General features: G+C 47.9%; 1 protein-coding gene across 3 annotated transcripts in view; it reads left to right on the top strand.

Moving 5' to 3' along the window:
* Positions 1–13,602, top strand: part of LOC122705371 (death-associated protein kinase 2-like) — a 102,513-nt gene that overhangs the window by 78,370 nt on the left and 10,541 nt on the right. For 2 of the 3 annotated variants that reach the window (XM_043920708.1, XM_043920709.1), the window contains exons 3-4: positions 550–771; positions 9,478–9,616. In XM_043920708.1, the coding sequence (XP_043776643.1) occupies positions 550–771; positions 9,478–9,616 (361 nt within the window). Of the gene's footprint in view, positions 1–549; positions 772–9,477; positions 9,617–9,731; positions 9,859–13,602 lie in introns of all 3 variants that reach the window. The other variant, XR_006344088.1, reaches the window with a different exon arrangement.

The raw sequence follows: 13,602 nt of genomic DNA, 5'->3' as shown, positions 1-13,602 counted from the left end.
ATGATTGTTACTATTAGTAAATTGTGCTGACCATTTTTACTATTCATTCATTCCCTACCTTGCGGCTTGTAGGATCTTAGTTCCTTGACCAGGGATCAAATCTGTACCCCCTGTGGTGGAAGTTCAGAGTCTTAACCACTGGACCACCAGGGAAGTCCTGCTTTTCCTTTAAAATCTTTCCATTAAGTAGTATAAACCTCTGGACCTTGTGGTTTCATCTGGTGAATCCAAGACAGAGGTTCTAGCTGAAGCTGTGTCATCTGGATCAAACCAGTAGCCTTTCAGGGCCTCAGTGTTCCCATCTGTACACTGGGAATGACAACACTGCCATTCCTTCCTAGTACAAAGTAAAGGATTCATAGGAACAGAAGGGGAGCCCAGAACTTGTTCTGTCTCCGTCTCCGGATGATGGCCAGGTGGGGATCCTGGCTGATGACGTGACTTGTCCTGCCCTGGAAGAAGGAGTTGCTGTGGCCGGGGGGTGGCGGCCAGGTCACTTCTCCCAGGACTGCAGTGATGTCCTCATTGTGTGTGTCTGTGTCCCCGCAGCGGCCAGTTCGCCATCGTGAAGAAGTGCCGGGAGAAGAGCACGGGGCTGGAGTACGCGGCCAAGTTCATCAAGAAGCGGCAGAGCCGGGCCAGCCGGCGGGGCGTGTGCCTGGAGGAGATCCAGCGGGAGGTGAGCATCCTGCGGCGGGTGCTGCACCCCAACGTCATCACGCTGCACGACGTCTTCGAGAACCGCACCGACGTGGTGCTCATCCTCGAGCTGTGAGTGGGAGCCTGGGACCCTGCGGGCCGCAGGCGTGGGGAGGGGGGCCCTCCAGCCACAGGCCCCAGAGGGAGCAGCAACCAGCCGGCCAGAAGCTCGACCCGGAGGAGATGAAGTCAGTAGGGGACGGTTACCCTGAGTTACCCGCTCCTCCTCCGGAACCCAGGCAGCAGAGACTGAGGGCCAGGGTCTAGGTCTGGCTTTCATTGGACCCTGGGGATCAAAGGGAAGAAGTGGCCAGCGCTGGGGTCCTTTCCTGGCTGGTGAGCACGTTAGAGGGTGGACGGGGGGAGCAGGAGGGCCATTAAAGAGAGTCTGTTTTTCAAAGAAGAGAACAAGCACCCTCCCAGCTCTGTGAAGCCCTTCCCCAGCCCTTTCCCTGAAAACCCCTGCCTTTGTACTGTGTCTGATACCTTTGTTATTATTGTGCATGCGTGCATAGTCGCTCAGTTGTGTCAGACTCTTTGCAACCCCATGAACTGTGGCCCGCCAGGCTCCTCTGTCCATGGGATTCTCCAGGCAAGAATACTGGTTATTGTAGCAACAATTATTTAGAGAGCTCTGCTGTAAGCCGAGGTGTGCTAGTTATCTTGTTCAATTTTCAAAGAAGCTGTGTTGAGGGAAGTGTTCTACTTACCCCGAGAGGACTTTGTATTCACTTTGCCGAGAATGTCTCTTATCTCATTTAATCCTCATAACAATCCTATCACACGGAGACTCTTATTATCTCCATGTTACAGACAAGAACACTGAAGTCCAGGTCACTTATTAGATCCTACAGCCAGGAAGTAGTGGCACCAGGGCTGGGGCCACACTGCTTGTGTGTGTGAGGTGGGATGGCCTTGGGCTGGGCCTGCTGGGGAAACCTTCATTCCAAGTCTGGAAGACTTTGGATGGGTGATATACCAAGACTCCAGGGTTTGGTCGGGCACCTGATGTCCCTCCTGGAGACAATTCCATGGACTGGGGGTGTGGGGCTCTGGCGGACCATAGAGTTTGAGCTGGACAGTGGCACAAGTGGCGATGGCTGTGTCCAGTCAAGCAGCAAGACCCCATGTTGGGAGTGTTCTGAGCCTCATAGGCGTGAGGCATCTGCCAGTGAGCAGAGGAGTAGTGGCATTTGTCTCAGCAGCCCCTGACTTTGTGACCTGGGGCAAGTCACCTCACCCCTCTGAGCTTCAGCTCTCATCTGTAAAGCTGGCAGCCATCCTTAACCCACCTGCAGGTTGGGTAGGCCACCTGACTTTGGAGACCATTCTAATTTGAGAACATACTCTGGTGTTGCCAGGCTATAGATTTATGTAGCAGATGGGCATTTGCATACTCTTGCATTGGATTCTTAAATTATCCAACTCAACATTCCAGTGCATAGAATCACCCATGCTTTGCCCTCCTCTAACTTCCAAAGTCCTCCATGTTTCTCCCAGGGGCCTCTCAGCCAGTTGGACTAGTCATTGTGTTGTAGCCACATGTTCCGGGAAACAAACTCACTCAGAAGGACAGTGCAGATAGTGGAGTGCAGTTTATTACACCGGCAGGCCCAAGGCAGAGTCTCCTCTTAGTCAAGGACCCCGACCAGTTTTTGTGAAAACCTTATATACCCTAAGTGTACTTGCTCAAACCTACTTCCCCAACTTCCTTGAAACTAGTCTTGACAAGGTAAAAGAGAGAAACAATCAAAGTTAACCCATGATTCATGTGTCACAAGACTAGATAAACAGTGGACATTTATCAATAGGACTGTGGTCATATCCCGATAAACATAATGGAATTTACGACTTTGTTCTGTTACAGAGATAATTAGCATATTCTTTTAGGCAACGGAGAGTCTAAGTACAAGTCCTGAGGCTCTTTTATCCAGGGGTCTGGTTTCCCATTGGTATGCCACTTCTATAGACACTGGGCACAAAGTTCAGAGACCATTGGGAGAGTGACCATGTGTGTAGCCTAATGTTCACAGCCTGGCCTAAGATGGAGTCCAGCTCTGTCTGTTTCCTCCTTCAATTGTACACGCCTGCCTGGCTCAGACAAGCCTGGGGGGTTCCTACAGGTGCAGCCAGCGATGTGGATGGCCCGAGGTGTTACGTGTCCCAAGGCTAAGGGTCAGCAGATGGCATGCTGGTTCCCAGCAGAGAGTGACAAGCCCACCTTTGCTGGGAAAGCCAGGCCATTTCTTTAAGTCTATTGCCCCCCAAAAACCTTATAGCAACTAAAAAAGAAATTATATTCAGAAGCCAACCACCCAAACACAGCCATTTATGTTTCCCTGTGGTTCCTCTCAGTCTTTATCTATTTGTGTGCAATCTTTGTCCTTGTACAGTTTCCTGCTCTACTCCCCCTCCCGCACTAAGTTCACATAATGTCATGAAAAGCTTTTTTCCTCTTCACTGATTATATCATGTTTCATTGAATTATATACATATATCTCCTTGTTGTAGGACATTTGATTTTTCAGTTTCTAACCATTAGATTTTATTGCCATAAAGCAACTTCTTCCCATATTTTCCCATTTTCTTCTGAATTAATTTTTTTTAGATAAATTCTCAGGAATGGAGTGACCAAGCTGACATTTTCACCAAGGACAGTCTTGGTTAACCAGTACCACCTGCAACATGGAAATATCCCATCTCGCTGCAGCCTTGCCAACCCTGGGGAATTTGTTTTAAAGCAGGATCCATTATTTATTGTCTTTCTCTCTATATATATATTGTGTACATATATATATATATATTGTGTGTATATATATTTTTTGGGGTGAGGGAGCCATGCTGTACTTCATATTGGATCTTGGTTCCCAGACCAGGGATCCAACCCATGCCCCCTGTGGTGGAAGTGTGGCGTCCTAACCACTGGACAGCTAGGGAATCCCTAAGTCCTTTATAGTTACAATGATGTTTGGGGATTGTTTGCTGTTTTGGTCACTTTAATTGGCATTTCTGTGTTTTCTGGGGAAGTTGTCTGTTACTGTCTCTTTGTAGAAGCCTAGGAGTTGGGATCTAGGATGTTCTTGAGTTGTCGCTGTTTCTCCAAGCAGGTCATGGTCATTTCTCCAACCATGGCTAGCAAGCAATCACGTGCCCTCTTCTTGTGAGCCATCACCGCCTATAACATCCCTTGTCATACTAGGACTCCTGTGGTCTGCTTGAGCTGCTCTGTTCGTGAAGTTCTGTCTGTTCATAGTTTCTCTACCTCCTCCTTAACTCTCAAGCTGTCTCACTGTCTCAGGGTGCCAATCTGTGGTGCTAGGGATTGCTAAGACAGTGTCTCAGCCTTGTGTGAGCAGGGTCTGAGAGAAGGACCTTCCAGGAGAGAAGGGCTTTTCATGGGCTTTAAAAATATATTTACTTATTTATTTAGCTGCATCAGGTCTTTGTTGCGGCACTTGGGATCTTCATTGTGGCATGCGGGATCTCTCATTGCGTTGCATGGACTCTCTGGATGTGGCTCACAGGCTTTAATTGCTCCACCGCATGTGAAATCTTAGTTCCCTGACCAGGGATCGAACCTGTGTCCCCTGCATTGCAAGGCGGATTCTTTAACACTGGACCACCAGGGAAGTCCCTTTCCATGTGCTTCTGTGTGTGACCTTGTTCACCACTGTTGAGCTGCTCAGGAACCTTCGGCCTTCTGGTCCTCACTGTGCCCTACCAGGTTCATGGGTTTGCCTGATACTTAAACACGGGTGTCAGAGCCCATCTGTTGATGTTTGCAGATTTTGTGGATACAGTTACCTCTCAGCACTGTTGTCTGGTGCAGGGCTTCCTCCTGCTTCCTGCTGAAATGGCCAGTGCTCAGAGGGCATCCCAGCCCTGATTTAAGTCCCCTTCAGCTGTTATTACCCCATCCATGATGGCCAGTGCTGCAGCCACCTCTCCTAGGACTGATGAAAGCAGGGGTGGAAAGGATTTAGCTATCAGCATAAATTAGCTTCCCCTGAAGGAGGGCATGGCAACCCACTTCAGTATTCTTGGCTGGAGAATCCCATGGACAGAGGAGCCTGGCGGGCTACAGTCCATGGGGTCACAAAGAGTTGGACACAACTGAGTGACTTAGCACAGTACAGCACATAAGTTGACTTCTGTAGGGTGTAAAGAATATTTTCAAACTCTGAAGAAATTAACTCATGTCACATGTGGAGCTGGCTTTGAAAAATGTAGGTCTGCTCTGGAAGGTTTGGGCAGCCCTCCTGTCCCAGGCTCCTGACCCCTCTGGGGCCCCCTTGACTCCAGGCTGGTGGAAAGTGATACCTCAGTGGGTGCACTGAGTCCTGGGGACTGGGAGCAGAGCAGAGTCCAGGCTGTTAGGTTTTCTTTTCCTCTCTAAGTTAAATTGTTTAGGGATGTGAGAGAAGAGAAGCTTGGGTGGAGCGGGGTGACTCCAGGGCCGAGGCCTTGGAGCTGAGAAACTCTGGGGAGAAACTACATTGGGAGGGTAGCAGTTGGGTTGAAACAAAACCCAGGCTTCTTTTTTTTTTTTTTTCCAATTATTTTTATTAGTTGGAGGCTAATTACTTTGCAACATTGCAGTGGCTTTTGTCATACATTGACATGTATCAGCCATGGAGTTACATGTACTCCCCATCCCGATTCCCCGTCCCCCCTCCCTCCCCACCCGATTCCCCAGGGTCCTCCCAGTGCACCTGGCCCGAGCACCTGTCTCATGCATCCCACCTGGGCTGGTGGTCTGTTTCACCATAGATAATATACATGCTGTTCTTTCGAAACATCCCACCCTCGCCTTCTCCCACAGAGTTCAAAAGTCCATTCTGTATATCTGTGTCTCTTTTTCTGTTTTTCATATAGGGTTATCATTACCATCTTTCTAAATTCCATATATATGTGTTAGTATGCTGTAATGATCTTTATCTTTCTGGCTTACTTCACTCTGTATAATGGGCTCCAGTTTTATCCATCTCATTAGAACTGATTCAAATGAATTCTTTTTAATGGCTGAGTAATATTCCATGGTGTATATGTACCACAGCTTCCTTATCCATTCGTCTGCTGATGGGCATCTAGGTTGCTTCCATGTCCTGGCTATTATAAATAGTGCTGCGATGAACATTGGGGTGCACGTGTCTCTTTCAGATCTGGTTTCCTCGGTGTGGATGCCCAAGAGTGGTATTGCTGGGTCATATGGCAGTTCTATTTCCAGTTTTTTTAAGAAATCTCCACACTGTTTTCCATAGTGGCTGTACTAGTTTGCATTCCCACCAACAGTGTAAGAGGGTTCCCTTTTCTCCACACCCTCTCCAGCATTTATTGCTTGTAGACTTTTGGATAGCAGCCATCCTGACTGGCATGTAATGGTACCTCATTGTGGTTTTGATTTGCATTTCTCTGACAATGAGTGATGTGGAGCATCTTTTCATGTGTTTGTTAGCCATCTGTATTTCTTCTTTGGAGAAATGTCTGTTTAGTTCTTTGGCCCATTTTTTGATTGGGTCATTTATTTTTCTGGAATTGAGCTTCAGGAGTTGCTTGTATATTTTTGAGATTAATCCTTTGTCTGTTGCTTCATTTGCTATTATTTTCTCCCAATCTGAGGGCTGTCTTTTCACCTTACTTATGGTTTCCCTTGTAGTGCAAAAGCTTTTAAGTTTCATTAGGTCCCATTTGTTTATTTTTGCTTTTATTTCCAATATTCTGGGAGGTGGGTCATAGAGGATCCTGCTGTGATTCATGTCGGAGAGTGTTTTGCCTGTGTTCTCCTCCAGGAGTTTTATAGTTTCTGGTCTTACATTTAGATCTTTAATCCATTTTGAGTTTATTTTTGTGTATGGTGTTAGAAAGTGTTCTAGTTTCATTCTTTTACAAGTGGTTGACCAGTTTTCCCAGCACCACTTGTTGAAGAGGTTGTCTTTTTTCCATTGTATATCCTTGCCTCCTTTGTCAAAGATAAGGTGTCCATAGGTTCGTGGATTTATCTCTGGGCTTTCTATTCTGTTCCATTGGTCTATATTTCTGTCTTTGTGCCAGTACCACACTGTCTTGATGACTGTGGCTTTGTAGTAGAGTCTGAAGTCAGGCAGGTTGATTCCTCCAGTTCCATTCTTCTTTCTCAAGATTACTTTGGCTATTCGAGGGTTTTTGAATTTCCATACAAATTGTGAAATTATTTGTTCTAGTTCTGTGAAAAATAGCGTTGGTAGCTTGACAGGGATTGCATTGAATCTATAGATTGCTTTGGGTAGAATAGCCATTTTGACAATATTGATTCTTCCAATGCATGAACACGGTATGTTTCTCCATCTGTTTGTGTCCTCTTTGATTTCTTTCATCAGTAAAACCCAGGCTTCTTGATACCCTTGAGAAGACATGCCTGAGAGCTGATGCAAGTGTTCCCAGCCTGGGTGTCAGGGCTGGGACCATCACCCCAGCAGGCTCATCAGCCTCCCACTTTCCAACTCTCCAGGGGCAATTCTCAGGGCCACCATAGCTGTTCCTCTCTTCATCCAAAGGAGAGCATGTCTGTCCGGGTCTCTTGACCGGATCACACTTTTAGGTAGAGCAGCTGATTACTGAACCCCCACCCCAAGTCCTCACCCAGCCAGGGCCTTACATCAGTAACTTTGGGTGACAGGACACATCTCCATTATCATGATATTCTTTTACCTTTATGCATCATTCAGTTTAAGGTAGGAAGGGCAGTATATGCCCGAGGTCACAGCCTCCCACAACCCAGCAAGGCTGCAAGTATGAGAACAAAGGTTGGGCTGGGTCCTGTGTGTTCCCAGGGGACACTGTGGATTGGAAAATTTGCCAAGGACTCCAACAGGTCTCTTGCAAATGCCAAGGTTTCACTTCTCTATGATATAGAATATTCTGTGCCATGTTAGTGTTTTCTTTTAAGTTTTATTTTATTTTTTGGCCACACCTTGAAGCTTGTGGGAATGGAACCCATGCCCCTGCATTGGCAACGCAGAGTCTTAACCACTGGACTGCCAGTGAAGTCTTGCTGTGTTGCTATTTTAAATGTCTTCTTTCCTTTGTTCTTTTATTCATCCACCTTCTCTTGAATGTCTTTCTCGCACACAGTGCTGTGAGAGCAAAAGGTAATGTAGCCAGGGAGAGAACCAGCCAGACGCTGGCAGCCCAGGGTGATTGAGGGCACTCATGCAGCTGGACGGGGATGTCAGGGGACAGCCCAGGGCTTGGGGGTGACTTTGAGTTTTCCTTTTCTCAACAACAGTGATTTTATAACAAGATGCTTAAGCTAAGATTTAGTTTCAATTTTTCAAGTTGTATTACATTGTAGGTGTTGCTGTGTATTCCCTATTGTATCATGGCATGTCCAGTTGTTCTGTTTCTCATGATGCTAAGATTGATGAGTGGATCCATGTATGGATATTTTTAAAGAAAGGAAAAAAGATTTTGAGGCTCTTTAATTAGGATGGACTAGGTGACAGGGCGTGAATGATTCCCAAAATGGACAGAAGCCATTAAAAGATCATCTGAGGTCTATTAAGGTATAGTGGTTGAGAGTCATTCTGCTTGGGTTTGAATCTTGATTCTACCACTTACTGACTGTTTGACCTTGGACAAGTGACTTAACCTCTCTGAGCCTGTCTCTTCAACTGTGAGATAGCAAAATAATAATCCTTTAGCTCACAGGGTGTTGTGATGATTAAATGAGATAATGTGCAAAAAGTATACATAATGCTCCAAGTATTCAATGACTATCAATTACCATTATTATGTTGCTATTATTACAAAAATACAGGTCCTGAGGCCTTGCTGCTGGAGAATCTAATTTGGTAGGGTCTGTGGTAGGACCTGAAAATGTGCATGTTCAACAAGTTTTCCAGGTGATCCTGAGTTCCTGGATCCCCTGGCCCTGATCCCTTCCTGAGATCTTTTCCTTGGGTGAGCATTGACTATGTCCCAGTTCCTGAGATGTGCCGGCTAGATACTTCAGCATGTGTCAAAGGCCAAACACGCCCAGTAGGACTGCCAGATTTAGCAAATAAAAATCTCCCATTTCATCTGGCAACCCTAAATCCCGAATTCAGGTAAAACTGTAAACTAGTCTTTACAAGGGAGATTCTTTTTGCTCTGTTGGTTTCTCTTCCTGCCACATCAACTATAACATACTGGAAAGTGGAGTGTGAGGACAAAAGCAGAATTTTAGAGTTTTGAAAGATGAATATAAAGGATGGATCTCAATGGTTAAGGTAGGGATATGCCTTTGAAGAGGTCATGCCTTCTATAAAGTCACAGAAAGGGGCTTTGTGAACAATCATGGTCAGTCTGCCCATTTTGCAGGTGAGGAAACTGAGGCCTGCCTAGAGGAGGCGGGGCAGGGAGTTGTCCAAAGCCAGTAGCAGGGCTGGACTGGAAACTAAGTCTCCATTTTCTGGCCCAGCATATGTTCCTCTTTGTTATCCCACATAGCACTTGTTTCTGTCCTTGGTCACCTCAGTCATATGGCGGGAGAGCACCCAGGGTAACCAGGGACCTGAGCCTTGAGTGTTAGCAGAGGCCCTTGTGCTGTCACCTGAGGGTTCCACCTCTTGTGATCCAAAGGGAACACAGCAAATAGAAGTAGTAGCAAAGTCAGTCTCTGTGCTGGCTGGACTGAGCCAGAGAGGTGGGTGAGGGGCTTCTGCCCTGCAGAGTGCCTGGGGGCAGGGGCGGGGGCAGGGGCTTGGGCTTCTGGCACATGAGACTGACTGGGGCTGGGCCCTCCCTACCAGTGTCTTGCAGAGTGTCCGGAGGAGAGCTCTTCGACTTCCTGGCCCAGAAGGAATCCCTGAGTGAGGAGGAGGCCACCAGCTTCATTAAGCAGATCCTGGAAGGGGTGAACTACCTTCATGCCAAGAAAATCGCTCACTTTGATCTCAAGGTCAGTGACGGGGGGAAGGGAAAAGAGTCAGTTCAGGAAGAATGGACCCAGTCTCCCCAAATGTCATTGCCAGGAGGGGTCAGCACTCACTTGACCTTCCTCCCTCATCTTACAGTTGAAGACTCTGAGCTCCTGGAAAAGAAATGATGGCCCAGGAGTGTCCCTGTCCTGAGTTTCATTCCACAGATCAGGTTTCATTCATGTAGGGGCTGATGGCAAGAAGCTTCTGAATCAGACTACAGGTACCTTATCTCTTTCAGGGGGCACTTGGGGTGTAATTTTTAAATAAGTGAGCCACGGACAGGAATGTGAAACAAAACCCATTTCACAAGACTGAACTTTTCAGTAACCAAGAGCTCATTCCCGAGCCACAGAGCTAGATGCCTTCAGATGAGTACTGCTGAGGTTGCCTGGCGTTCTGAACCCAGCACAGCGACCAGCATCCCTTGACCAGAGGTTGGAAATCTTAGAGCCCAGTGACCACTGGCTGCATTCCCCCACCCTACCCCTTCCTGTAGCCATGAAACTGCTTCCAGAGGCCACTGATCATTGGTGGTCACTGGCGTTCGGGGTTGAGAAAGTCCATGGTGACCACATAGAACTTCACAAAGCAAGAGTGTGGTCAGAGTCAAAGGATTGGTTCCCATAGTAGCTGAGCTCAGGTTCATAGACTGTTGAGCCTTTACAGACAGGTGAAGCATAAAGATCCTCCAACCTGTGATCAGGGGGACCCACTTACCAGGGAGGAGACCCACTCATTTTGCTGTGCAGAAATTCCTGTGGTGTCTCAACCACTATGCTGAGTGCCTGGGTGTTGCTACAGGTACAAAAGCAACTCAGGACTTCTCTGAGCTTAGTTCCTCTTTTCCAGGAACTTCTGCAGGAATCAGAAAAGAGAGATCAATAACTCTAAGTGCTGTGATAGGGGGAAGTACATGGGAGCTGGGCGTCTAAATAAGAAAGCATCTAAATCAGACTGTGGTGTCTAAGAGGACTTCTTGGAAGAGGTGGTATTTGAGTTGAATTTTGAAGGATATCAGGCATCATCAGAGGGGAAGGGCCTTCTAAGGAAGAGAGGTCAGCAGATACATGGTCCTGAAATAGCATTCAGGGTAGTTCAGGCAAAGGTTGAATGTGCTGAATGGAGAACCTGGGGGAGAGCAGGAGGCAGACTCAGGGTATGGGAGCTAAGCCAAGGAATTTGAACTTTACTCTTAGAGATACGGGACCAGGTGAGCAGGGAGGTGAAGAGAGCAGATGTGTATTTCAGAATGATCCCTCTGAATGGGAGCACAGATAGAATGGGGACAGTAATCTGGGTGAGATGTGGCAAGTGCTAAATTAATTTGAGGAGGGATGGATTCAAGATCTTTTACGGTTGCTCTGAAGGTTGATTAGGTACCTAGTTAGATGTGGGAGATGAGGGGGAAGGGAAGGCAGAGTCCAGGAAGACGCCCAAGCACTGGCTTGGGGTCCGGCGCAGAGAGGGTTTGGCGTGCCTAGGGTCTCACTGGCTGCACCAGGGCATGGGCTCACATCCCACACATGGATTCCAGCCCAGTTCCTTCTCTGCCCTGTGGGGTGACCTGCTGTGAGCCTCCCCTCCTTAGTCTAATTGTCGCAGTATCTTGAATTCCTCCAACAGAAGCTATCTTGCAGAGTCTCGCTCGGGTGTCACAAAGTACAAATCAGGGTCATCAAGGAGTCTGTGGCCTGGGCTGGCCTTTGGACCTCAGGATGATAATACACCAAGCAGGAAATGGGCTACCTGGATTCACCTGTGACTTCTTCCTGATAATGCTGTGGATAGTTGACTTATTTTCTGTGTCTTTTCTGGCTCCAGGAGGTCCAGATTGGGTTCTTGAACACAAATGATAATACTTAGCTGTCAGAGTTGTAGAAATGAGACAGAAGCAGGATTAAGTGCTGGACACTAGATAGATGCTCTGTAGTAGTAGCTGGTACTGTTATTTCCCTTCCCGTAACAGAGGAAAAGAAAACACGGCTCTTGTTTTGGGCCCTGCTAGAGTAGGAAAACAGAGCCTGCTGCTGCTGCTGCTGCTGCTGCTAAGTCTCTTCAGTCGTGTCCGACTCTGTGTGACCCCATGGACTGCAGCCTACCAGGCTCCTCCGTCCACGGGGTTTTCCAGGCAAGAGTACTGGAGTGGGGTGCCACTGCCTTCTCCGACAAAGCCTGCTAGTGCAGTTCAAAGTTGCCCAGCAGAGAGCTGAGCGTGGTTGTTAGGTGGGGTTGCTGGTGGGGGATTCTTGTCTGGCTCCTGGGCTCAATCTGGACGTTTTCCACAACCTGGAGACGGTCTGGGTTTCTCCTGGATGCTAGGGTGAAGATGCTGGTAACCCCGACCCTGCCTCATATCCTTAGCATTGTGTGGACTCTGAGCCTTCTGACTCCCCTCCCATGGGTCCCTTGGCCCAGGCCCAGCTGGGCAACTTCAGAAGTGATGAGTAGCTGGAACTCAGTGGGATTACCTCATGATTGACTAGACTTCCCGGAGCCAGAATGTGAGTACGTGTTCCCCTTGGCTGGAACTTCCTGCCGCTGGGGGGGCTCGTGCAGGAGTTCCAGCTGGTGGCTTAGAGGGGACTTCCTGATTCCATGTTGTTTCTCACCATATACGATTCATTTTATATGAACACATTTCTCTTGCTGATTTTCCTTCTCCATGAGGGTTCTTGGCCTTCCCCTCCTCTTGTATTCTGTTACTTCTTGCCAAGTGAGTCAGGCTAGCTTGGCCGCCCCGTGAATTCAGTCACCATGTTATCTCCACGCCCTTACTCATGAGCTATTCTCCATGCTCACCTTCCAGCTGGAAGGAACAGGTGATGGAGGAGGGTCAGCTCTCTGGCTGGCCTTTGGAATAGGAATGACCTCTCCTCCCATGTCAGCCATTGTGTTAGTGCCAGGGAGGATGAGACTCTATTCCTGCTTATGATATACTCCCAGTCTTGTGGCAGAGAGCTGATGAATGAAAAGATTGATGTACAGTAAACAGTCTTGGTGAAAAGAGATCATGGCATGTTATTGCCTGCATATCTGTGATGCATCCTTGTCACCCATAGGACAAATGAACCTATCAAATGAGCCCCGGTTCTGGCCTCATTCCCCTTTCCCCACTCCAAAACACGAGCCCCAGGCACCAAGATGACAGATAAATGCCCTGTCTCCGCTCCCCTGCACTGTTCATGCTGTGCACATCCAGGAAGCTACTAGTCTTCCTTTTCTCTGCCTGTGGACTTCCTGCTCATCCTCCAGGTCCAACAGTAATGCCATTTCCTCTGCGAAGCCTTTCCCACGCCTTGCCACCTCCCAGAGCGTAACGAAGAGCTAGCCTGCTTCCTTGCTTCTCTTTCCCCTTGTACAGACTTCTGCTGGGAGCATTTATTCCTGTGCATGACTTTCTGCTCTTGTCTCTAGTGCAGTGCCTGACACGTGAGTTACTCAGTGTTGGATGAATGAGTGAATGAAGGAATGAATGCTTTAATAAGACAGATGCACACATGGATAGCACCTGGAAAAGGCAGAAGAGGTTGTGGGCAGTTTTCAATTCCATGACATGACATATATTGAGGGACTGTTGTATTATTCTTTAAGGGCAGGGTGACAAACATCAATAAGATATGGCACCTGCCTTACAAGAACCCACCCTCTACGGGGACATGGCCACAGTGAGACTGGTGGCGAGGCCATCTCGAATAAAAGCTAACCACAATTCTCACCAAGAGACACTCACTTCCAAGGGGTAAGCTCTCTGCCTACGCAGAATGAACACCACCTTGACGTGTGTTATAAACCCACCGTGGACAGGCCTGCTGGCCTGAGTAGGTAGAGGGGTGCAGGTGGATGATGTTGCCCTGGACGTGACACTGGGCTGACTGCCCTCATCCTTGGTAGCACCCAAGGTACCATCTGGAGGATGGATACCAGAAAATGTGGCTCAACACCACCCAGGAACCTCACCTTGGTA

The sequence above is a fragment of the Cervus elaphus genome, chromosome 12 (genome assembly GCF_910594005.1).
Source record: "Cervus elaphus chromosome 12, mCerEla1.1, whole genome shotgun sequence".
Lineage (NCBI taxonomy): Eukaryota > Metazoa > Chordata > Mammalia > Artiodactyla > Cervidae > Cervus > Cervus elaphus.
This window is presented reverse-complemented; position numbering and strand designations above follow the sequence as displayed.